General features: G+C 44.4%; 1 protein-coding gene across 5 annotated transcripts in view; it reads left to right on the forward strand.

Moving 5' to 3' along the window:
- glra1 (glycine receptor, alpha 1) overlaps positions 1-25945 on the forward strand; it is a 96314-nt gene that overhangs the window by 63457 nt on the left and 6912 nt on the right. For 4 of the 5 annotated variants that reach the window (XM_030101954.1, XM_030101970.1, XM_030101960.1 and 1 more), the window contains 6 exons: positions 2190-2257; positions 8859-9082; positions 11667-11749; positions 12233-12370; positions 15524-15738; positions 18641-18787. In XM_030101954.1, the coding sequence (XP_029957814.1) occupies positions 2190-2257; positions 8859-9082; positions 11667-11749; positions 12233-12370; positions 15524-15738; positions 18641-18787 (875 nt within the window). The remainder of the gene's footprint in view (positions 1-2189; positions 2258-8858; positions 9083-11666; positions 11750-12232; positions 12371-15523; positions 15739-18640; positions 18788-25945) is intronic. The other variant, XM_030101989.1, reaches the window with a different exon arrangement.

The raw sequence follows: 25945 nt of genomic DNA on the forward strand, positions 1-25945 counted from the left end.
CCCTTGAACGCTTCGCGAAGGCGGACAGCTGCGGTCATCATGTCCTCCTTAGAAATGACTCCACAGGTTTATTGATGCTGTTCGAGTTTGATCGACGGAGCTTTTCAGCCCTCGGAGGGTCGTGGACATCGATTTTTCCGTTTGTAGTTTTCTGAAGTCGTAATGAGGCGCTTTCACCTCCTCCCGGTGACTCTGCACTAAACTTCCTGGCAGTCTGAGTATTTACCAGCTTGCTGTTTAGATCCTCCTTCAGTCCACCGGACACCCGCTCTCTCTTTGTTTACTTCCTGCTACGCTCATCACCTCCACTCGGCTTTAATCTCTGTGGCGTCTGCGCACACATCGGCACACACAAACGCATCGACTCATATCCTGAAAAGTTACTTCAGCTCACAGCATAAAAAAACAATGACTTCTCCATAAGACTTTTTTAAAAATGACTCCCTAAAGGACATGAATGGATTCATTATAACGTGAAAACCGCTGCAGAGCTGCTGTCTCTCTCTCTCTCTCTCTGGTAATGCTAATGCTAATGGTGGGCCCAAACACTGCTGTAACTCTCGGTCCTGCGCATCGAGCCTACAGTTGCCATCAGCAATGACTTGTCTTCACAGAGCTGATGTTAGCGTTAGCATTAGTGTGTTCGAACAGCAGTTAAATTCTCTTTGTCTCTCTACCGGTTGGTAGTTTATATGATGTGCTTCCTTTCATTTTTACTACATTAAAAATTGATTTTTAGAGCATCTTCCTCCTACTCCCCATCAACTGAGCAACAATAAAAAAATCTGACAATAGTTCAGATTTATGCACACTATTAAAACAGGACACACTCTAAGAACATCACAAGGAACTTTTTATCGATATAACTGGGAAAAGGAACTGTAGATATATAAAGAATGAATGAGTTGCGCAGCACTGGTGACCATGTCTGACTCTGTTAGAACTCAAAAGACAAAAGGAAGCTCGGGGCTTTAATGCTTAACGGGGGGGGGGAATAAAACAAAGTGGTTTTAGATTACAAAAAGTTTTCAAGTCATTTGAAGAGACGTGATTCTGTGACCAGGAGGGATTTGAAGACATCAATACGACTTCTGAATCAATCACATCAACTATTCAGACGTTGTTCCTCTGGAGCTTTTTTCTCATTAACAAGTTTTTGTTGTCCAATCTGAGGAACTGGAGAATCAATCAGGTTTTTATGGATTTAACGAAGTCTCACCGTGTCAGAGCGAGGAAGACACAAATACACTGTTTATGAAAACAACTTTAAAGCTGCACTCACTTCTCTTAACGTGTGATGTCTTTAAAGCCTGGTGTGAAAGAAATATATGGAAACATTGGTGGCTGTGATGGCAGAACACTAGACTTTACTGCTTGTCATTCAACTCACTGTTTGGTTTTTCACAGGATTTGTTCTGCCTGCTCTTTGAAACCGACTTTTACTGTCTGCTCTGTTCTCTTTGTGTAAATCTTGTGAGACAAACTCTAACCTCTCCTCTTTGCTTTCTCCCTTTTCCCTCTTTGTTTCCTCTGTTTCCTCCCCACACCTTCCCCATTTCCTGTTTCTCCCGTTTCCTCCATTTCCTGTTTCTCCTTTGTCCGTTTCTTGTCTATGTCCTTGATATTTGGTGTCTATTTTCTCTTTGTCTCTATACTATATCCTCTATTCCTTCTGTTTCCTATGCGTTTGATCCGTTTCCTTCCTCACATCCTCCCTATTACCTTCCTCCTTTTATGTCTTCTCTCTATTTCCCTTTATGTTTGGTGTCTGTTTTGTGTAAATTTTTATTTCTTGTGTATTTCCTGTCTCTCCTTTCCAACTCGTTTGTGCGTCTTCCCGTCTGTATCCTGTTTTTTTCCTGTACTTTTCTTTCCTGCCTGATTCTCTCTTCCAATTCCTATCCATTTCTCCCGTTTGCTATATGTTTTCTCTCCTTTTTCCTTTCTTTTGTTTGTTTCTTCCTTTGTGTCCTCTGTGTTTTGTCCCCGTTTCCACGCCGGTCGCCTGTTTCCATTGTGTTTCGTGTCTGCTTTTGACCGTTTCTTATCGGCTTCCTTTCCGTTCCCTGTCCATTTCCTGTCTCATGACTGTTTCCTGTCGGTTTCTTGTCTGCTTTCTATCTATTTCCTGTCTGCGTCTTGCCTGTTTCCTCTCCGTTTCCTCTCCGTCTCCTGTTTCCTGTCTGCAGGGCCGCCAGTAAACGTAACCTGCAACATTTTCATCAACAGTTTTGGGTCCATCGCTGAAACGACGATGGTGAGCTTCCTCTTTCCTTCGCATCTCGCGGTCGCTCTCATGAACGTTTCTGATCTTGTCTCTGGCGTCTCGTCTCGTCTCGGCGTGGACTCAGGTGGTTAAGCAACTAATGGAAACTGTCACGTCTTTCAGCTCACGTAGTTTTCTCTTTAAAAAAAAAAAAATGCAATTAACGGAGGCGACGGCTGCGTTTCTATTCCGTCCGTCTTCAGTTTGAATGTTATTTGCTTTTTTTTTTTTTTTTTGCGAATTAAAAAGCCTTCTGGCCTGTGAGTGTGTGGAAATCTCTCCGCCTCATTGAGCTCGTTCCCATTCGCAACACTTCATCTGAAGGAGCGCATCACTGTCGCCCACATTTACATAACAACACGGCTGAAAATTCACGCTCATTCATTACAGAGAAAATCCATTAAAGGAAGTACAACAGAAGCACCAACCTTCACACAGCAGCAGGACTCCAAGTGTGTGCGTGCGTGTGTGTGTGTGTGTGTGTGTGTGTGTGTCATCTACCAATGAGATATGAGCTTCTGTCAGTAGCATGAAGCCTCTGCAGGGCCACAGCGGGGGCCTCCGAGGGCCTCGGGCACCGCAGAGGACATGGAAGTCAGCAGTTTGAGCTTTAATGTCAATGTGAGTTTACAAAAACTAAAACACACAAAATGCTCCGAACTGACAGCCAAGTCTCACGGCTCCTTTAAAGATGCAGCGTGTCGGTTTTATTAAGTAAAACGTCTGGACACTAGGGGCAGCAGGGAGCCACCGTGGTCAATGTATGGTTCTTATCGGGGGTCCGACTCCATACTACTTCCTCTTTTGTTATTGGACTGAATACAGAAGCAGCTGCAGAGTGACTCACCGCACCATCTAGTGGTGTAGAGTGGTATTACAGGACCAGTCAGCTTGCAGCAACTGAAGTGAACTTGGAGAATTTAAGTACAGTTAGCAAACAGGTATCCTTTGATACATATTTATACTTTTTCAACAGGTATTTTTAAAAGTTAGAAATACTGAAAAACCCCTAATTCCCAAAAAGCCGTGTTGAACAAAACCAAACATAAATCTTGCTGAGTGTTACTTTAACTGACACACACCTCCACACCCAAAAGTTAGATTATTGTAGCGTAGTTGGTTTTAAACTCAACTTTTTTACCGATTCTTCATCACGAGAAGCTTCGGTGTTCCATAAATATTTCCCACCTGCTGAATCAGTTTGTGTCCCAGGCAAGGGCAGATGGAGGGAAGGAGGGGGGAAAAGAAAAGAGCAGGAAGTGACAATGTGGGGTAAACGGCGACAAAATGTGAGGCAGAGCCTGAAGAACACAGTGAAAAGAAATATGGGAATAAACTATAACCAACAGCATCAGTTCATTACATTGTCATTACCTTTTTTTTTCTTAAGGTCTACCCTGTGGACCTCTTTCTGAGCATGTTTGGGACATTTTGGATAAACGTTCAGTGTTTTTGACTAATTCTCACCATTTTACACTAACTGAGTAATTGAGTATTTTAGCTGTGAGTATTGTTTCTGCTGCGGACATTTTGTGAATATTGCTCATTTTCAGTATATTGGAAGGATTCGAGTCATTTCAGAGGATCTTGCAAGCATTTACAATTTATTTTATTTTTTTTTTTTTGCAGCACTTTGACATGATTGGTAGTATTTGGAGGAATATTGTTTATGGTAACATTCTGATGTTCATGCAGGGAGATGAAACAAAAAAAAAACCAAATGCAGAAATAATTTGATTAATTAGATGCTATCAGAGAAAATAAATCTGAGAGCTCCGGATAAGAAAAACAGTCAGAGGACCACAGTGAGCCACACACACACACACACACACACACACACACACACACACACACACACACACACACACACACACACACACACACACACACACTTGTGAGAATTAGCATTTTCTATTGTTTACCCGTAACCAACAAAAAGGCTAATCGTGAAGTCAGTTCCCACATCTCCCCACCCTACAAAGAGGGTCACACACACACACACACACGCACGCTCATACACGCACACACACACACACCTCAGTGATAGATGGAGTCGGTGGAATGGCGCAGTGCTTGTTGAAGTCCCTGTGGTGCACGGCTTTATCCCTCTTTCAGTTCTCGCTCCATCACTGTGTTCTCCTCTACACACACGCACACGCGCACACACACACACACACACACACACACACACACACACACACACACACACATCGATCAGTCCTCTCTGAATCGAACGCTCAGCCTCTTTTGTTTAAGACGAGTCTTTAGATGATGAATCACATCACGAACAGTGGTGACAAATGTTCTCTGTTAAATGTTCTTTTAAATCATTACACCACAAAAGAAAGGAAATAAAAATCCAAAGATGAAAGTACGAAAAGATTCATACTCACCGGAGTGCAATATAACTAGTTAGAATCGGGTTTTCAGTTTTTAAATAATACAAAAACACATTGAATCTCTAAAATAGTCTGTATGTTTAATACATGTCTGATTGTAGGTGAAGATACAACAGTGAGTCTAAGACATGCCAGAGGTCTCCGACCGGATTTACTACTGAGTTCAGACTCATTTAACTAGTTTAAACCTGAAATCTAAACAGCTTCACTGGTTCAAGACAGAAGCTGGTCTGAGCTCTGGACTTGGTGTTGGTCAGTTTCTGACTGATTGGATACTTTTGGACTGGTTTCTGAACAAATTCTGACCTGATTTCTAATTGATTTTTCACTGAGTTTAGGACTAATATACGACTGGTTTTCCACTGGCTTCTTGCTAGTTTTAAAACTGGTTTTCTGAACAAGTTCTAGACTGATTATTGAACCATTTTAGGATGAGCTTTTGACTGGTTTTGAAATGGTTTTTGAACTGGACGTCGACTGAGTTCTGATCCATGTTCACAGCTGTTCTAGAGATATGAAGAGAATAATGTTCTTTGCTGTCTATATTTGTTTTAGCTGCGTCATTTAATTTACAGCAAAACCATCTAAATCTGTTTCAGCACTTATTGAGAACATTTCTTCAAGATAAAGTTCAGTATATAAACAATCTTTATAAATAAATCTTTCTGATCCAAGGGCACATCTGATTGGTGGATTCTTCATGAATTGACTGGACATCCTGCAGAGCTACCTGCGTTGACGTGCAATATTTTTCGTTTTTAAACCTCAGGAGTATAAGCAACATCTGTATATTTGTGTGAGCACATGTGTCACCGCGGCGTCCGGGCCTCCAACGTAACCTCCTCCTCCTCCTACCTGAGCGGCGTCCCGGCAGCCGGCCGGATGTTGAGACAGGCCTGGAATTAGAATATGGCTGCTGTAGATGGAGGGAGGGGAGGGCGAGGAGGAGCGGCGCGCTCCTTCATGCGTGGTTTACCGCCTGAGTTTAACACAAGCCGAAATGAGTGCCGTGTTGTGTAAGTACAGCGGCTCCCCTGCTAATGGTTTCATATATCGGCTCGGAGACGCTGCCTGCTCACTCCATTGTGGGGAGAGGAGAGTTTAATATAGAGCCGCAACAGGAGACTTGAACTCCACCAGGAAACGCAGAGTCTCAGGTTTCACCAACACTGTCAATCAGAAACATCTGCATGAAGGGTTATTGGACTGATCCAATCAGCCAATCAGCTGCTGATACTGGTTGCTATGGTGATTCCAAAGAGGAGGCGGGGCAGCAGAGTCACGCAGGCATACACAGACGACAAAAAGAAGCTGGAAAATGTGGCGAGTGAACAAAAAGTTGAAGGGATATTCTATATATTCTTTCATGAAATGACAAAATCTTATTCTGAAACACTGATGTGATTTCATGTTTCTACTCTGAGTCTAGCAGGAAATACAACAACTTAAAGACAAACACCTTATTTGGAAGTTCAGACAGAAATGAGGTGTAGTCAGTGTGCTTTCAATATTCAAAGCTTATATCATCTATGTTGGTAAGTTATGTGATTTCTTAATATTTTGGTTTCAAATACCATCTAACAGATCAAAAGTCATAATGCATGTTTTCATGTTACAAATTATTAAATGTGTGGAAATAGTTGCACGGTGAGTTGTTAGTCCCTCTGGGACTAAAAACGTATTTTCTATTCTATAGTAATAAAGTTCAAACTGGACTGATACTGGTCTCACTAATGGAGAATACATCCAGTCCTAAACTAGTACCATAGCGGTCAAAATCTTGCCAATAAAGCAAAAGTCATTCCATCCAGGTATGAAACTAGTACCAATATGGTCTGAATCTCATCTTACTTGTGTTCAATACTGTTTAATCCAAAACGAGCCCCACACCCAAACTATTTCCATACAGGTGTAAACTGGTCCAGAACAAGTCACAAACTGGCCCAAAGCCACTCCCACGCTGGCCTTCAACTAATATGAAACTGGTGGAAAACTAAAACATCTGATCAAAAAATGTGTCCTCATTTGGTCTACACTTGGTCCCATACTGGTCTGTCAAAGATTCACAGCTAAAAACAAAAAGAACAGCTCACATATTGAGATCAGTTCCAGTTTATTTCTGCAGAATGTTTTTTCTACCCTCACTCTTGTATTTATTCCTCCATTGTTTCTATAAGTTGTATTTGAGCAGAAAATGAAGGAAGTTGGATTTTTTTAGACTTCTGCAAAACAATGCAAAACAAAAACCAAACACAAAGTCGACTGAAGGACAGAAATGGGACAAAAAGACAGAATGAAAAACGACCAGCAACTTTGCCAAATATTGAGCACATACATTTTTAATGCAAAACTATGAGTATACAGTAAGAATCATGGGAGACCCTGAATGCAACACGGAGCAACAGAAATACAAACACGGAGGAGTTTTTACCTCTAAGAAATGTTTCTTCATTCACTTGAAGCATTTCAAGCAATTTTCGCTGACATTGTATATTGAATTTAAATCAGAAAGTCATTCTCTGCTCAGTTCAGTGGGAAAATTTCATAAGAACTCCTGCTTGGGAGCTTTAAAGATGAACGACGACCTGCGCCGGTCGAAGATGAAGAGCAGCGAGAGCAGCTCTCTCTGGAGCACTAATGAAGCAGTGTTTGTTCTGACTGGATCTCCTGCTCGGTCTGTGCCGCCGGCATCAAACCGCAGGCGTGTCCCTGACTGATGATGTCAGCGTGAGCCGCTGTCGGCTCCTCCGTCACGATGCAAAGCCCAAGAGGAGAAAGGTCAGCTTTGTTTGTTTCCCGCGAGATATTTGCGAAGATAAACCGTGATAAACGGCGGCCGGCTGGACGGCCGGACACAGCACGCACGTGCGCCAACGTGGCCGATCGCCTATTTAAATGCCACCTGCCGAGACACGCTGCCGCCGCACGCCACTGCCTAATGACGGCCGCAGAAACACAGCTCACCACTCCGAGGATAATTGACAATTAGGGAGATGGAGGGTGGAGTGAAATGTCACCGCACGCTGGATAAAGACTCCTCCTGTGGCGGAGGGGGAACAGGAAGCTGCGAGAGGCTGCAGTTAATATCAGCCGGCATCGATCGGACGGCACAGAGAGCTTTTACAGAGATGTATGAGGGCGAGACGGAGGAAGGAAGTGGCTACGACTTGTGAAAATAACATTAGAGGAAATACGAATGTACTGTGGTACAGACATCAAATACACACAAAGCAGTTTAGAGTCTGCCTGTAATCTAATGGTGGGCATGAAGCTATGAGCGCACGCACACACACACACTCACACACTACTCCCAACAAAAAACAAGAGGAAGAAACAAACAGGAAATGTTTTGCACACCGTCTTTTTTTTTTTTCCCAAATAGTCAATACTGGTTTGAGACAACAGACAGTTATTTGGAGCACTAAATACACAGATAATATTGTGATGGCCTGCAAGGGATGAAATCAGCACAGAGAGAGACTCGGGCTACTATTTGCATCCTGCAGTAAGGTCTTATTTTGTTAGTCTTGCAACATCAACAGCAGCAGGACCACATTGAACACACAAGACTTCTCACTCCTGTTTGAACATGAAAATTAAGTCAACGATTCAGATTAACTGAACTACAAGAACACAATGAGTTCAATACTGGTCTAAGAGTAGTCCAAAAATAACCCCAGATGGCTCTGAAACTAGTCCCAAACTGATCCAACTGGTCTGACTCGTGTCACTCAAACACAGTTCTCGAGGTGTAGTCCATATCTAGTCCCATACTGGTCAAAGTTCAGTCTAAAACTTGTTCCACATTGCTCTAAAAATTGTCCTAAACAGGTGTAAAACCAGTCGAGACCCACACAAACTACTATCATATTGGTCTAGAACTAGTATGAAACTAACCCAAAACCCACACAACTGATCTGAAAACTCAACTCAAACTAGTCTCAGACTAGTCTCATACTGTTCTAAAACTAGTCCAAAACAAATCCCACACTAGTCAACAATACCTGTCTTAAAGTAATCCAAAGCTGGCACAGTGGGTCTAAAAGTTGTCTAAAACTGAATATTCCTAAAAACTAGCTCCAAACTGGTGTCAGACTATTTTGATACGAATCCCAATCCTGGTGGTAACACACTGTGGAACCTTCCTGAAGGCATTGGTCTGACTCTTCCTCCTCTTCCTCTTCATCCTGCAGGACTACAGAGTGAACATCTTCCTGAGGCAGCAGTGGAACGACCCCCGGTTGGCCTACAGCGAGTATCCCGACGACTCTTTGGATCTGGACCCGTCTATGTTGGACTCCATCTGGAAGCCTGACTTGTTCTTCGCCAACGAGAAGGGCGCCAACTTCCACGAGGTGACCACCGACAACAAGCTGCTGCGCATCTCCAAGAACGGCAACGTGCTCTACAGCATACGGTGGGTGGAGCTGTTCGGGTTCATCGTTGAATCTCATGGTGTGGAGCTGTAGGGGTTCATTTGTTAAACTGCCCAAACCAGGAGACAGGTCTTCCCTGTGATGGTGTTAAAGTTCAGCATCAGAGGATGGAGCAGGAGGTTTGGACGGCGATGCTGATGGAGGACAAACAGATCCTCCACCGCTGCCGGTTAAGTGATTCTATCTAAGCTGAAGGTTTTTATTTTCTCCACTTCTTCGCCTTTCTCCATCCTTTGTGTCGGGTACACATGCTATTTGAGGCTCCTCCTCGTCCTCGCCCTCTTCCTCCTCGCGCTCGCCTTTATTGCCTGGGCTCAGGGGCTGATGAAAAAGACTCCATGGAAATCCACTCTCAGTGTTCGTATTCCTGCACAGCCTCTGATCTCTTATCAAGCTCAGCTCTCACCTTGGTGTATAGGAGGAGGAGGAGGAGGAGGAGGAGGAGGAAGAGGTGGAGAAGGATAAATATGGTCAGAGAGGGGATGAACCTGCACTGCTTTCATTTTTTACCTCGACGACACCCAGACGACCAACTCCATTTCAGGAAATTAAACCATCCAGAAGGAGGAGGAGGGGAGAGGAGGGTTAGGAAACACAAGAAGGCTTTCTAGAAGAAAACTCACCTCTTTCTGTTATTTGAACAGATTACAGAGGGGAAATGATCACAAGCAAAAAGAGGGTGCTGCGAGAGAAGCTCAGTATTTCTCAGATTATATCAGCACTGTGACACTTTCTCCATGTATATAAATAGCCCACGGTCGTGTTTACGGGAGTGGTCAGATGTGCATACCGTCGCTTTTCCATTCAGCCCACTGGGTGATTTCTTTAAAGCTTGAAAAGTAGCGCAGGTTCCATTTCTCCACATTCTGCAGGTAAATGATGTTTGTAGAGTTTTTTTTTTTTTTTTTTTTTTCTTGATAATCAGACCTGATCTGTGTTGGCTATGCTCTTTTGGTATCTCCAGTATCTGCACCATACACACTGTCTGTGCTATCTGTGCCAATTATGTGGTTTCTATTATCTATGCCCTCTGTGCAATTTATGCTTCTGATGTTCTCCGTGCTATCTGTGCTATCTTCACAATCTATCCAAGCTGTAAACCAGTAACAAAGATTCTGGGAGAAAATCCCATGGATCTTTAGCTCTCACAGACCTCAGTGGCTCGTCCGTCAGCCGCACGCCTCCAGCATGACTTCTGCAGAAACGGCACTTTTTTTTTTTCCATGACAAATCAGCTCTGCTCCACACGGATGGAAAATCATTTCCCACTTTCAAAAGCCCTGTGATCCGCTGCTGCACACCTCCTCCACCTGCCACACATGATGACTCTGCACTCTTCCACACCGAGGAGGCAAAAGTCAGTCAGGAAAACATCCAGAGTGGATTTCAGATGGCGATCTTTGTTCCGCTCTTGTCAGGCGTGTTTTTAATAAACTGCCCCCTGCTGTGAGTGCCGTGTCACGGACTCCGTCAGTGAAGGTGTGGAAGCAGCTCTCAGTCTGCTTCAAACTAACTGCGTGGACACCTGGAAGCAGACAGCAGCGTGAACGCAGCAGTTGTTTGCAGGATTAACTTTAAACCCAGTTAAATCCAGCATGCACATGTTTGTAAAAACAGTTTTAATCCAGTTTAAGCTGGTTTCAATCCAGCTTCATCCAGTGATGAGTCTACAAACCTTCTGAAACTAAAAATGAAGGCAAATCCAGTAAAGCTTCTTGAAAAAGTATTCGAACGTGTTTAAAAAGATCGTAAAAGCAGTTTTTACTATCAAACCGGCCACTCTTTGAATTTCTTCCACGTTCTCTTGGTGCTCCTGAAAAGAGGTCTTAACAGACTAAATATCCCGAAACACAACAAGGAACAGACTAGACTTCTTAGAAAGCAGCTGTTAAATCAATAAAAAGCAGGACTCTTGCTTCACATGCAGAAAATGGTTTTAAGGAACTACAGAAGCTTGAAGTATCCATAAACAGGATGCTGGGAAAAAGCAGAAATCTCTACTTCCTCCTCTCGGATCAGGGATGCCAAACACTGGTAATAATGCATGAAAATAGACCCAACACAAACTGAAATCCCGCTTTAAATGAGATTTCATGAAGCTGGATTTAAAATAAATGGATTTCTGAGTGGATCCAGACGGACTCTCTCACACGCTCACGGTTTGAAACGTTGAGTTTTGTGCGCGAGACGGAAAAGCTGCGCGCACCGAAGTCAGTCAGCGTTTGAGGTGTCAGACTCTCCTCCGCGAGAGCGGGACATCTGCGGCTGTAATCCGCATTCAGCATCCTGTCAGAGCTCCGTGACGGCGAGCCGACGCAGCACAGTTTATCTGCTACATCAGGCCGGCCGCAGCGGGCGTCCTGGCGGAGGAGGCGGCGGTGACAGCTCGCCGTCTGCAGAGCGGCAGCGGCGCTTCGTAAAGCCGGAGAACACGATGAGACGCGGTGTTTTACCTCACCGATCATCACATCTGCTTCACAGCCAGCAAACCTGCCGAGAAATCTAATCTGTGTGTGTGTGTGTGTGTGTGTGTGTGTGTGTGTGTGTGTGTGTGTGTGTGTGTAGAATCACTCTCGTCCTGGCTTGTCCGATGGATCTGAAGAACTTCCCGATGGACGTGCAGACCTGCATCATGCAGCTGGAGAGCTGTGAGTCACTCACACGCTGCGGGGGGGTTAAAGGGCGGAGGTCGCACCCAGGGCGAAGAGTTAGTGGTTACTTCAGAGTTTCCATCAATGGGTCAGAGTTCACGTTCAGAGGTCAGAGGGTTAAATGTCCTACTGAGAGGACAAAGGTTAGAATTCGAAGCGAGGGGTCAGAAGTCCCAGACAGCTCAGAGGGTAGAGGTCAAAGCAGGGGGGTCAGAGGTCACATGAAGGAAATATGTCAAGCATGATGTTTTGGGGTCAGAGATGACACTGTGGAGTTCAGAAGACATGTCAAGGACTTCAGAGGTTACATCAGGTTCAGAGTAGAGGGGTCAAAGGTCACATCAGCAGTCCGAAGTCAAATCAAGGAGCCAAAGTTCGGACGTTGAATCAGTGTATGAGAGATTCCACCAGGGGGTGAGAGGTCACACCAAAGAGTGAGTGTGATGACATGGCTCTCCTCCTGCCCCCCCCCTTCTCCAGTCGGATACACCATGAACGACCTGATCTTCGAGTGGGACGAGAAAGGAGCCGTGCAGGTGGCCGACGGCCTGACGTTACCTCAGTTCATCCTCAAAGAGGAGAAGGACCTGCGCTACTGCACCAAGCACTACAACACAGGTGGACCTCTTCATCACCATCATCACCACCCCCATCTTCATCATCACCGTCATCTCCACGACCATCATCATCATCATCGTCATCATCAAGTAATTTACTACTAAGTTTGAGTAGCTGTCAGTAATGTTGCTCCCCAGTTTTAGGATTTTGTCCACTTTCAAAAGTTTTTGGAGGTTTGAGAGGGAGAGCGTGAGGTGGGAGGAAGAGATCTCTGAAACAAGCGAGGGAGAGGATCTAAATTCAGACTGGAGAGGAGGAGGCGGGAAAATGTTTGACTCACTTCTTCCACGAAATATGGAAATCTGCAGCCGGTGTGTAAACCCACATTTCATTTTCTTCCCGTGTTTGAGTGAAGAGAAAGTTGTAGCTTTCAGGAGATGAATTAAACTTTTTCCCTGCTGCATTAGTCGCCTGCTAACAGATGAACAACAAAGAAATTATAAAGATGAAGCATGCAGAGCTGAATAAACAAAGCACAATTAAAAAAATAGAGATTAGTGTGGTGTGTGTGTGTGTGTGTGTGTGTGTGTGTGTGTGTGTGTGTGTGTGTGTGTGTGTGTGTGTGTGTGTGTGTGTGTGTGTGTGTGTGTGTGCGCGCGCGCGTCTCAGAGACATCACTCACATTGAACCCGACATCTGCTGTCACCATCAGAGAGACAAACGATCCACCAGAGGAAGAGCCTTGACACACACAAACACACAAACCACACACAAATATACAATTCTGCCACACACACACACACGGAAATGCACACACACACACAAACTTCATATCGTTCCCGTCTGAAAAATGAAAAAACTTTGTTGAATTGTGACACACAGTTAAAACCTTTTTCACATTTTTCACTGATTTAAACGGCGGATCGGCGACTCGGTCAAAGTCTTTAATAAATGAAACGTTTCTGAGTGACGGAGAAACATCAGACACTCCGTTTGCTTTATTCACCTCCAGCTAAATTCTTTTCACTGTCAGTTTCCTGTTGAATTCAAACTCAAAGTACGGAGTCAGCTGTCACATAAAATCAGAAAAAATACATTATTTGTCACTGAGTCATTCAAATACAATCTTTTATTCATTCCGGTGGTGAAAAGTTAGTAACCTTTGACCTCGGCGATCCGAACCTTCGTCTTTCCTTTGGATCAAGGTCGACGCCCCCCTACTCATTATCATTCTCCATGTTCTGCCTCTTCCTGCCCTGCTGCTCCTCTGTGCCACACGTGTGTGTGTGTGACAACATGCACACGGCTCAGGGTTGTGTGTGCCAGCGTGTGTGTTGGCGTGCGCACGCCTGGCTGCATTAGCAGTGGATTAAGGTGTCGTCTTTCATCAGATTTATTAGCTGCGGTCCTTTGTGACTCCGAGAGAGGCAGCTTTGTCTCCATCACCCTGAATGTCACTGTTTTCTTTTCACCCCCCCCCCCCATTCTCTCTCTCACACACGTACACACACACACACACGCGCGCGCGCGCACGGAAACTGCCTGGTTTGCAATACTAATCACGGTTTCTACTGCATTGCAGGAGCTTCTGTTATCCAGATGATACGTTCAGAGCATGTATGAGTCAACACACACAGAGACACACACACAGACACTTACGGTATCGTGCTAACTCCGCCCCCCCCTCACCTGGACCCAAATAAACACCTGGGTGCCAACATGCAGCAGTGCCTCCATGCCAGACTGACAGTAATCCACTTTAAAATTATTCCCCCGTTTAACTCAATGTCGTTATTATTCCGTTTGGTTCAAACTGTAAAAGAAATCTCTCCTGAAAGTCTGAAAAACTCAACCATGGCTACATTTTTAATTTCTCAGTTCAGCTTTACAACACTCTGTCACAAACAGCTCTCAAATTTGTAGCTCTCATTTTATCTTCTTTATTGGATTTAATTTACCAGCTGGTAAAATCGTATGATCACGTGGTAAAATCATCATCTATAGAAACAAAAAAGGGAATCAAAAAAACAAAAACAAGAGAAAAAGGATAATTGAAACAGGAGAATGAATGGATCTGATAAAAACACATTTGAAATAATACATTTAAGGGTTTAAACCATCATTTGATGCTGCGGGGTCGACCTCAAACCCCCCAGCTCTGCAGCACTGTGTGATTCTTATCTTATTTGTCAAGGAGCTCACAGAGGAGTTAACAGGCAACGCTGCAGAAAACTCCTGAAACATCACATTCTAAAACCTGCACAGAAACACACAACACACCCGGAGACATGAGGAACGTGAGATGCATGCACACTGATGAGCGGCACTTTGTGTGAAAACATATGGTAAATGTACATCTTTCCAGCTGTGTGACTGCGGAACACCAACACACACGCTGAGATGTGATCCTGGCCAAATAATTTCAATCTTCTTATCAGATGGAAAATACGGACAGCACGGAAAGGCTCTGAACTGTATCACAGCGATAAATCAAGTTCAACCTCACCCCCCCCACCTCTCCTCCTCCTGTCCTCTCCCCCCCCCAGTCTGTCCGGGTTAGCTGTAATTGATGAGGCTGCCCTGCATTGATCGTCTCTGATTAAATGGACGTCCCTGGTGCTCTCCTCCTCGCTGCTGCTTTATTATGAGTCCCAGTGTGCGCTCTCATTACATTACGGAGAAGGAGGGACAGTTTTCTTCCTGTTGCCACTGCACTGCAACACAAATGCATCCACTGCGCTGCAACATTAGCATGTTCACTGCACAGCGCCGTGACGTAAACAACTCTATGACACTGCTCCTTGAACAAGTCCACCGCACTGCAATGGAAACACATCCACTTCAGCGTGCAACCGAACACAACCACTGCACTGCAACACAAACACAGCGTAGCAATGCAGCCATGTCCACTGCATGAAAACCTAACACATCCACCCCACTACAATGTAAATAAGTCAACAACTTTGCAACAAAAATGGATTCAAAGCACACAAACAAACACATCCACTGCACTGCAATGGGAACCTGTCCGCTGCTCTGTGACATTAACACACAGCACTGCAACATGAGCACATCCACCGCACACCAACACAAACACAGCTCAACTGCACTGCCAATGCAACATAAACATCCGCTGCACTGCAGTGTAACTTGTCCACTGCACAGCATAACCCTCCCCCCTCTCTGTAAGTGACTCTCTGCTGCCCCCCGCAGGTAAATTCACCTGCATCGAGGCCCGCTTCCACCTGGAGCGCCAGATGGGCTACTACCTGATCCAGATGTACATCCCCTCGCTGCTCATCGTCATCCTGTCCTGGGTCTCCTTCTGGATCAACATGGACGCCGCGCCCGCCCGCGTGGGCCTGGGGATCACCACCGTGCTCACCATGACCACCCAGAGCTCCGGGTCCAGAGCCTCACTGCCCAAGGTGAGGACCAATCAGACGCTCCGCTCAGCGGCGCCCTCTGTGGCCAGCAAAGTGTCGACAATATGTGTGTCGTCGAACAAATAACCTGTTTGAAGTTGTTTTTATTTCTATTAATACAAAAACAAACGTGAAATTTAAGGTCAGTGACCAGTTTAACGGGTTACCGTCAGATTCCAGCTAATTAGAGAGTTTTTGAAGATCGTTCAAAAACGGATTTTGTCTGAATTAACACTGGTGTTTTTCTGGTTTAAAATGGGTTTAAAGTCTTGTATAGGGCAAGTTAAAGTATGGTTAAGAGTTGGGATTAACTCTCAATAATGACCTTTTAATATTAAACTACAATTGGTTTAAGACTGGTTTAACCAACAACTCAAAGTTATTGTTGCAATGCAAAAAATATATTTAAAAAAATGAAAAACAAAAATTAATCACGTTTACTGTAGTTTTACAAAAACTTGTTAAGAAAAATAATAACAGCCAGATCATTTCAACAATGTTGGATGTTTCTTTTCAGGTTAATATTGATCAAACCCTTTCGGTTCTCAACTTTTTTCATGTTTTGACGTTGATGCTAATGCATCTTTTTCCAATCTGACATTTAGTTTGAGGTCTCAGCATTTCCTTATGTACTGCAATTTTATGGAAACTGCATGAATGCCGTTTTTAAACATTTTTTTTCTCATCGTAGGCTACTGCAGACTAAATGCAATCTTCTTGCAGGCCTTTTCTTGGCCAGTGAGCCTCATGTTTAGCCACCCATAGGAAATCAGCGAGGTCGAACACGAAGAGAGAAAGAACACGAGAAGTCTGACGACAACTAATGACCTCCTGTCACTTTGTTTTACACTTAAAAACCTGCAGATTAATTAGGAGGAATGAATGAGGATAAACAGCAGATAAAGTAAGTGATGGAAAATGTAATTTTCTATAAAAACTGAAGATGATGAGAGGTTTTAACCAAGAAGAGACGGGAGAAGTGAAAGAACAAGTTTTACATTCTAAGAAGGAAATTTTCCTGGTTTGGATTTTCAGATTAGAGTCAAAGAAAAAAAGGTTGCATTTGCGTGAGCAGGAAGGATTTTATAAACATGTTCATGGAAGCTGTAATCCCCAACACACACACACACACACACACACACACACACACACACACACACACACACACACGCACACACTAGGTTCTTCATGCGCTCTAAAAATTGAACAAGTGAACCGTGACTCCTCTGCAGTTCAGCTGTCACTATGATGATCACACAGTACAGCTGAGCTTAGACACATGCGCACACACACACCTGTGTGTGTCTGTGTGTGACATAACACACACACCTTCACATGCTCACCCTGCTGCTCTCTGTCATGTGAAGTCAGGATTGAGATCCGTTTTATTTGACTGTGACAGATGTGATTCAGTAGAATTCAAATGGAATCAACCACAACACTGAACATTTATTTTAGTTCTTTGCTTTGATGTATCAGGTAAGTTAATTACCAGTCACTGTTCTGCTCACACGCAGATCAGTTTGTCTCTTTATTCATCATCAACACAAACATGACAATAAATTATTGTTCTTTTTTTTTAAATTAGCTTAAATCAAACTTTCTGGCATTTCCGTCCTTTACAGTCCCCAGTTTGTCTGTTTTCTGAGTTTTTTTCTCTCCAGTGAAGAGACGTTACTGTCATTCCTGAAAGGGTCAGCGGAAGGTTGTTCTCCTCCAGTGGTTCTTCAAATGATGGCTTCAAATGGGAGAATCATGTCCATGTTCCTCTGTCTGCCTGAATGACCACCAAACCAACTGAACCATCAAACCAACTGACCAAACTGACCCATCAAACCAACTAAAACAACTGAACCAACAAACCAATTAACCCATCAACCCACAAAACACACTGATCTAACTGAACCAGCAAACCGACCGACTCATTTACCAACTTGCCCAACTGAACCTGCTGTTTTTACATTTAGTTTCAGCACCATTTGCAGCTCCAGGCTAAAAGGGTTTGGTGTTGAGCAGGTAACTTAAACAAATAGTAAAACTTTAGTGAAGGTGGTGAATTTGATTGCAATCATGTGAAAGGTGGCAGCAGTGAGTCACAGTGATTTAATTCCTGCTTCGCCATGGTGTCAGAATCTTCTTTTGCTCTTGAATTGAATGCTGGTAAAAAGGCAAAGTTACTCACTGTACCACCTGCTGGAAGACAGTGGTCTAACAGGACTGGTCATACATTAAGTTTCTGATACCCCTTTCACACTGCAACTAACGGATTGACCCGTGTTTTCGACCCGCTAATAATCGCCTTTTGTGTCCTTTCACACTGTCTGCAGACCCGAGTCTAAACCACCTGCTGGTGAGCCGTGTCGCTGCGTTTTCCCGCGCTGATAGTGTCCCACGTTGATGACATCATCAGCGCGACGGAGCAAAGCGAAAGTAAACAATGCAGCGGAACACAGTCTCTGTTACCTGTAGACGAATCTCCTCTTCCCCGCGGATCCAGAGGAGCTCTCTGGTCTCGCTGTCTTGCCAATGCTGGGTCATCTTGACGAAGGAAATGTCACGATGTGTCCAGAAACAACAACTAGCGCGCTAACGTAGCCGCGCTGCGTCGACGTCATCACGTAAATTACCGCGTCGACTCGCGTCTGCCTTTCACACTCCCTTTCGCCCCTCCCACTAAAAGGCGATAGTAGCCGACCCACTAAAAACTCGCGTCGATTGCAGGGTTGAAAAACCCCGGGTCTAATGCCGAGTGAACCCTTTCACACTGCCATGAGGAGCCGATTATTATCGGGTTTAAACGGGTTTTTTGGCCAGTGTGAAAGGGGTTTGATCCAGACTGACATTCTGATTGGTCTTCAGTAAGCAGTGATCTGATGCCTTCCTGCTCTCTATCGCCGCCCCGCAGGTGTCCTACGTAAAAGCTATCGATATCTGGATGGCCGTGTGTCTGCTGTTCGTCTTCTCGGCCCTGCTGGAGTACGCTGCCGTCAACTTCATTGCCCGCCAGCACAAGGAGCTGCTGCGCTTCAGACGGAGGCGACGACACATGAAGGTCAGACATCACCCGACACCGACCAGCATCACACTCATCCACGTGTTTCACTTCCTGTTTCTCCATCAAGTCTGCCGCCTGAGCTCAGTGATCAATACACTGTGAAACAAGTCCGAATGACAACCAGATCCTCAACTGTTCATATCTGCCCGTTGAGAGAATATCACGTCTTACACACAAAAACACACACACTCGCATATCTACACACAGACACACACTGGGAGAAACAGTGTAGAAGGTCTGTCTAAATGAGACGAGACAAGCAAAATATTAGCTGTGTGTTTGATGTTATCTGCGTGTGATGTTAGCGGTGTGTGTTGCTCTGTATCGCCGGGCACAAACAGCAGGTATCAAAGTTTGATGGGTGTAGCGCTGAGCGTGATTAAAGGCAGAGCCGGCGGGCAAACAGAGACAAGGCTCGTAATGGATTCACGGTGTCGGAGGAGCACGGAGAAGAAAACAAACAAGAGCGGAAACTTTCTCCCCTCTCCTTAAAGTTTCCCTGTGGATATTCATCATTAAAGAAGGAGCAGAGACGGTGTGTGAAGGTGTGTGTGTGTATGCGTGACTGAGTCATGCAGCGTGTGGAAAAGGATATTCTCTCCCTTTGAGAACGATTCCAAACTGCAGCTGAAACTGAACATTTACCGACACGTTAGTCAGTCCCATCCATGCACCCGGCGCCGGTTTTCTGTCTGCTGCCGACGGCCTGAAGACGTCGCGTCCAAAAAGTGCTGACGGATCTAATTTCTCTGTTTTGAGTGGGTTTAGTGAAAGTGACAGATTGAGTTTTCCCTCAGAGGATGGCTTTGACATATCGCAGGCTCTTTCCTTCCCTGATGAGTCAGATCTCGGTGTGTTTCGTCCGTCTCATGTTTTTTTTAGGGTGACTACATTTAATTTGAATGTATTTCTGTGAACTGAGGCACAGTTAGAAATGAAAACATTTCCATGTTCAGTGCACGGTGGCGTTGTGCAGGATTGCAGAGCTGACTGGATATTGCCAATCGAAAGAAGGGAATTGAGTTCAAAGGGTGTACAATTAGCTACGGAAATGTTTTTAATTCTCTGAAACAACAAGAGCACATTCTGACATTGTAATCTGACTTTTTTTTCTTTAAATTCAGACATTTTTTGTTGAATTCTGATATATTTTTTGTGAATTATGACTTGTACACTTCAGAATTCTCAGTTTTTTCACTGAATTCAGATGTGCTTCCACTGATTTGTAAATTTAAAAAAAAAATCTGAATTCTGACATTTCCTCTGAAATCTAATAATTAGACAGCAGTGGATTTTGAGTAGTTTTCCAGCCTTCCTGATCGCAGAGGAGGTGGTTTCACATTTAGAAGAACAGAAGTCGGTTTAATCACATCACATGTTGGTTTGTGCTTATTATGTTGTTCCACTTTAACCAGAGAGACAGAGCAGTGAAGGAACCTCTGGAATAAATAACCAAATAATCTCGGTGCTGTAATCCTGCAGCAGGTTGAAAGGTGGATTAAAACTGAGGCTGCAGGTTCACTTTCAGTCCAACCAGACACAAACTCCCCTCACCTCATCTCTCTCTCTCTCTGGTTTCTTTCTCCCCCACATCAGGGGTTAGAGCACCGCGGGCTCTGGTCTGACCCACATCTGGCGCCACACAAACATCTGTGTGTGTGTGTGTGTGTGTGTGTGTGTGTGTGTGTGTGTGTGTGTGTGTGTCTGCGCGCGCACGGTAGGATCCTGAGGATGACGGAGCTGCTCAGCTCAGTCATGTCAATCAAAGCACAGAATTCTCCGTCTGTCATCTGAGAGCTGAATTCACTGTGGTGCAGAAGTTCTGCAACCTTTTCTCCATCTAAAGACATTTTTGTCACTGTCCTCCAAAACACGTTTAATCTTAGAAGATCACACGGTTTAAAAAGCCTTTTTTGTACATTCATGAGATTTCAGGACTATGATTTAGAATTAGTTTTGCTGTTTCAGCTCCTGTTGCCATTTTATGCGGTTTTAGCCTTTTCGTCCTACTTCAGCTGATTCAGCTAGCATGGTTGTTTCAGCCATTTTGAACATTTGATCTGTTTTTGCTCCATTCTTTTTTTATTATTCCACTATTTTATTTAATTTAGTCTCGAGAAACCTTTTGAAAATACAGCTGGTATGCAAATGAAATTTAAAAACAAAGGTTATAACAGGATGAAAATGTTTCTGCATAATGTTTTCAGGAAGCTCTAGAGAGCCGATAGAGGAGCTAAAGCGCCACATGTTGCTGCTGACTCGTGGTGTAGTGCGATAAAGACTACGCCAGAGTCATCTAGAGCAGTGTCATGTACTTAGTGTTAATCTCATTGATGAAATGGGTTGGACTGAGCGAGACAGCGGACTACATCATGAAACACTGCGCCCAAACAAAAAAAAAACTCCCCAAAACAAATGCTACAATAAAATCTCTTGCAGTTTTCATTCACAAAAATGACTTAAGGAAATATTGCATTCTATAATATTTAATGTTGGGTTCATTTTTTTATTTGAAGCAGTGGAGAGTAAATCACGTAGCGACGTTTTGACTTTTTGGTGGCGTCGTTGCGCAGGTATGAATCCATCGTATCTTGGTCTTTCCTTCTAGTCGTGGTTAAACTCCTCTCAGACTTTGTCGCCAAAAAGCAGATTTCAGCAGAACTTGCTCTAATCTGCATTTCCTGCTCGCTGGATGTGGATGAGACGGAGCACGTGTTGAACTTCTCTGAGAGCCAGGCTGAGTGGCGCGCTGCAGCGTCGATGTGGAGCTCCGAGCCAGATTAGGAGAGCTCTCCACTCCAGGACTGCGGTCGCCACTTCAGGTATTTGCATTACAAGCACGTAATTTGGCGGAGTCGGTGAAAAGAGTAGAATTCAGCTCTTAGGGTCTTTACCTTTTATTTCCAGTACAATAGTTGGAAAAAAAAAAAAAAAGCAGCCTGAGGGTAATGAGTCATTAGCAGAAGCAGAGGATCTCCATTAAAGCCGACCGCTCTGCTGTGAAGTCTGAGAGGCGGAGAGCCCGTCTTTAATTAACCTCCCTGACCGCCGCGTCTAACCAGCATCTAACGTGGGCCGCCGGCCTCCATCGCGGCTCGGAGACCGCAGGCCCATAGCCGCTAACCGTGAAAAAACATGCTAATTCCACTGCTAACCGTTTCACAGCGCCCACGTTTTACAGCAGAACGGTTGACAACCTGCTGAGAGACTGGAAACGTCAGCATCAGGTGGAGAAAATGAAACGTTTAAAAAAGCTCATGCCGACGCCAAAGTCCTCTCAACATTTACTGTAAACTGATCCAGTTTCCCGAATCCACTCAATGGGTTTAAAGAACTGACTTCAATCAAAGTGAACCTGTTTGTAATCTCGTCACCCTGGCATGTTATTGTAATCTGATTACATTTAATGGTATGCAGTGCAAGTTTAGAGTGGATGGGGAGAGTGTCCTTCTCAGTGGATACAGGAGGGATATATGGGGCTTTGCCCCCATTACCCCCAGGAAACTGCTTTTTGGGTGTAAAAATGCACAGAGAGGCATCTCCCCCTGCTGGCTGCACTGCGCCACTGCAGCAGCACCAAATATCCCCATTAATTATTATCATTATTATCATTATTATCAAAGTAATTTCTTTTTTTTTTTAAGTTTGTACCAGTAATTCAGTTTAAGTAGAATTATTCATTAAATAAACTTTAATTGTATTAATGTCATAAATTTTAATTAAAATATTAAATTAATGGTTAAACCTATTGGGACTTTTTTTCCTGAATATGTTTCTTATTTTACAGGCTGATTTCAACTTCTTTTATTCTTTTCTTTGCTTACGTCTTACTATAACTGTCTTTATATCTCAGAAAACCAATAAGAAGCAGAAAACGCATCGAGCTTTCTGTGCATATATGAGTCACAAGTAAATCATCTGGTGAGAACTTGACAGATATTAAAAGTTAGACTGGAAAACGGGGCAGAAGCTTTCATTCCACCTCTTCTGCAGACAAAACAAAAAATGTGAAGTAAAAGTGTATGAAGGTGAATAACACAGAAAGCGAAGCGCCTCTCAGGTGTGTGGAGGTAACGTGCAGAAAGTCCCATGATCCTTCACTGCGACGCAGCTGCTCACACCTCGCTCGGCCTTTTGGGAAAACACAGGGACTTTTAAAGACGTGTCCTGAAGGATTGAGTTCTTCACCCAGCCTCACCCCACCGAGAGACACACACACACACACACACACACACACACACACACACACACACACACACACACACACACACACACACACACACACACTCCCAAAAAAAAGGTTGTCGGAGTTTTTTTTTTTTTTTTTAAGAAGCTTCCAATTTGGAACTTTTGAAAACACTACGACTCCATCTTGGGGAAAACTGAACATTAATGCTGCACATGTGAACTGCAGTGGAAGTAAATCATGAGGAGGACTCCTCCATAACGACTGTGACGTTTACACACCAAGTGTGAATTCACTGATCTGGATCATGTGTGGAGACATCCAGACACCGAGCTGACCAAAACAACGAAGAACTGCAGTTTAAAGAAGCTTCCACGTTTCCAGCCTGCTGTTCTCTGGTGATTTTTGACGTCAAAACAGCGCCCACTAGTGGCCCGACATGCTGACTCCATTGTTTTGAGCATTTTTTTTCCATTTCTGCGTAAACAGACGTCGTTTTCAACGCGTTGTTGTTTAAGCTTGAAGCCAAAAGACAAACGCAATGTGTTTCCACTTGAAAGGTTGTTAGAGAAATGGGGTGTGAATGCGAGCAACCTGGCAGGACAAGAACTGAGCTTCATATTTTATGGGAAGTCCAGATGTTTTGCAGAAACCTCTGGACTGGAAGACTGGATTCCCTGATCGATCAGCTGGAATCAGCTGCTGGGCCGTGACTGGTGTCATGTTTTGTGGAGCCGTGGCGTACCTACCTGTTGAAAGCCTTGATCTGGATCAGCTCTCAGACTGAGGGCAGATGAATGAATGGGAGGGCGATTAGGAGGCGATGGGGGACTTCATTAAGGGGGGGGGGGGGAGTGACAGGGATTTATCCGAGGGCCTCTCGCCGTGTCCTGGTGCGACTCCGCTCTTATTCAAACGACCTCTCCGCTTTCAGACGGAGGACTCTCCTCTCTTTAATTCAAACACACAGGAGACAAATTAGCACATTAGCGCTCACATCTGAAGCCAACATGCATATTTATGCGGCTCCCTGTCGGCTGCATGGACGCTCTGACCTCCCGCTCCCGTTGCAGCGTGGGAAGCTGCTGGATTAGTGAAAACACTGATCTTTAACAGCCTCAAAGGTCGACCTGGATCCTCCTCGGCTGCTCTTCACCTGCAGGTCTCCGGCCGACGAGCAAATAAAGGAGGATTAATGAGATTATTTCTCACCCCTGAACTGTGTCCACTGCGATCCTTCTGGAAGGATCCAGCAGCCGACAGGCGACACCGACGCGTCTGTGCTGCTCTGATTCACTCTGACAGACTCACACACATCTGCAGTTTGACGCAGCTGAATTATTTACAGCTTCTGTGAAGTGTTGAGACGCCCCGATTCTGTTGGGACACACAGAGACAGTCTGGACTGGAGGTTAAACTCCGGGTTTCAAACTTTAAGTTTCAGGCTTGGTGTGAGATCTGGGTTCAGACAACAGTTCAAACCTGGTTTCAGCCCCAGTTTCAGACCTCGTAGTACATCTAGAACCGGGGAAGCAAGTATCACCTTCCTGTTAATAAATACAGCTTTATTGAATATTGATGCTTGCTGCAGCGCCACCCTGTGGTGTAGTGTGACATAATTATTCATGATGATTGTCCCGTTTACAATGATGCTTTATTGGGACAAGACTTCCTGCTGGACACAGACAAGAATATATAAAATCCACTTTTCAAACTACACCACCGTCCTGCGGTGACCTGTGGGACAGACGCTGATAACTGGAGTGACGACGAGGACTCGTACCTTTGTGCTTCGGTCCCGACGCCGTGTCACATTAGGCGGTCCACGCTTCGCACATGTCTGGCCTGCACCGAAGGCCAAATTTAACCCCGACCGGCATTAAAGTTTAAATGTCAGGTTCCCGGCGCGTGGAGGCTTCATGCCGTGGAGCAGGAAGCAGGGCGAGTGCAGGGAGGAAGAGCAGAGCAGCACATCATGTGGATAATCATTCCAGGTCAGCAGATTAATGAGCGAGAGACTTGAACGCGGCACCCTCTACAGCGAGCGGGGATTCCGCTGGAAACGCGGCAGAGAGCGGGAAAAGCTGGGACGGACGCTATGGATCGCTGTACGCACAGCGGAGCGCGTGGGAGGAAACAGGGTCAGAACACAGAGTTCCGGGCTGATCGCAGGCTGCTGCTGGGTTTGAGGATCTTGATCAGAAAAGGTGGAGGTTGCTCTGCTGCCAAAAATCACTCATGACATTAAGACTGATTAGCATTTTTCCTTCCATTCGAGTAATCTGTCGGGTGTTTTTTCCTCTCTGCAGTTATAAGTCAAGCTGAAATTTACTCAAACTGACGTCAAACGCCATCAAACCCCTCCCCCAACTTGATGAGTGACATGAATTTATTTACAGCATGTCTTCAGTCACAACGTCCTGATTTCATTCTGATTGTAGTGACTGTGGTTTTTGGGTCTTCATTCACATCTCTATCTCAGTGACGTTCATCACAACATTCCATCGTTTTTGACAGTCATTCGAACATCATTCACAACAATCGAACTTCAATGACAAGGTTCTGACTTCACAGCTTGGGCTGGATGATACGGCCCCTCTTCATCTCAGTATATTTTTGGCTAAAATGGTAATATAAACTTTTTTTTTTTTTTTTTTTTTTACATGCCAGAAACTCATAATTACAAACCTTGAATGCAACAATGTATCAAGCACGTACACAGATGCAGCTACAGAATCCCAAGATATATGTGATGGCTAATCCAAGAAATGGAACATAACAGAAACATGCATCAACAGCCATCACAAATAATCCAACAGGAAGATATATATATATATGTGTGTATGTGTGTGTGTGTGTGTGTGTGTGTGTGTGTGTATGTATGTATATATATATATATATATATATATATATATATATATATATATATATATATAGAAAAGAAATACCAATATCAAGCATTTTTTAAA

Source organism: Salarias fasciatus, chromosome 2 (genome assembly GCF_902148845.1).
Source record: "Salarias fasciatus chromosome 2, fSalaFa1.1, whole genome shotgun sequence".
Taxonomy (NCBI): Eukaryota; Metazoa; Chordata; class Actinopteri; order Blenniiformes; family Blenniidae; genus Salarias; species Salarias fasciatus.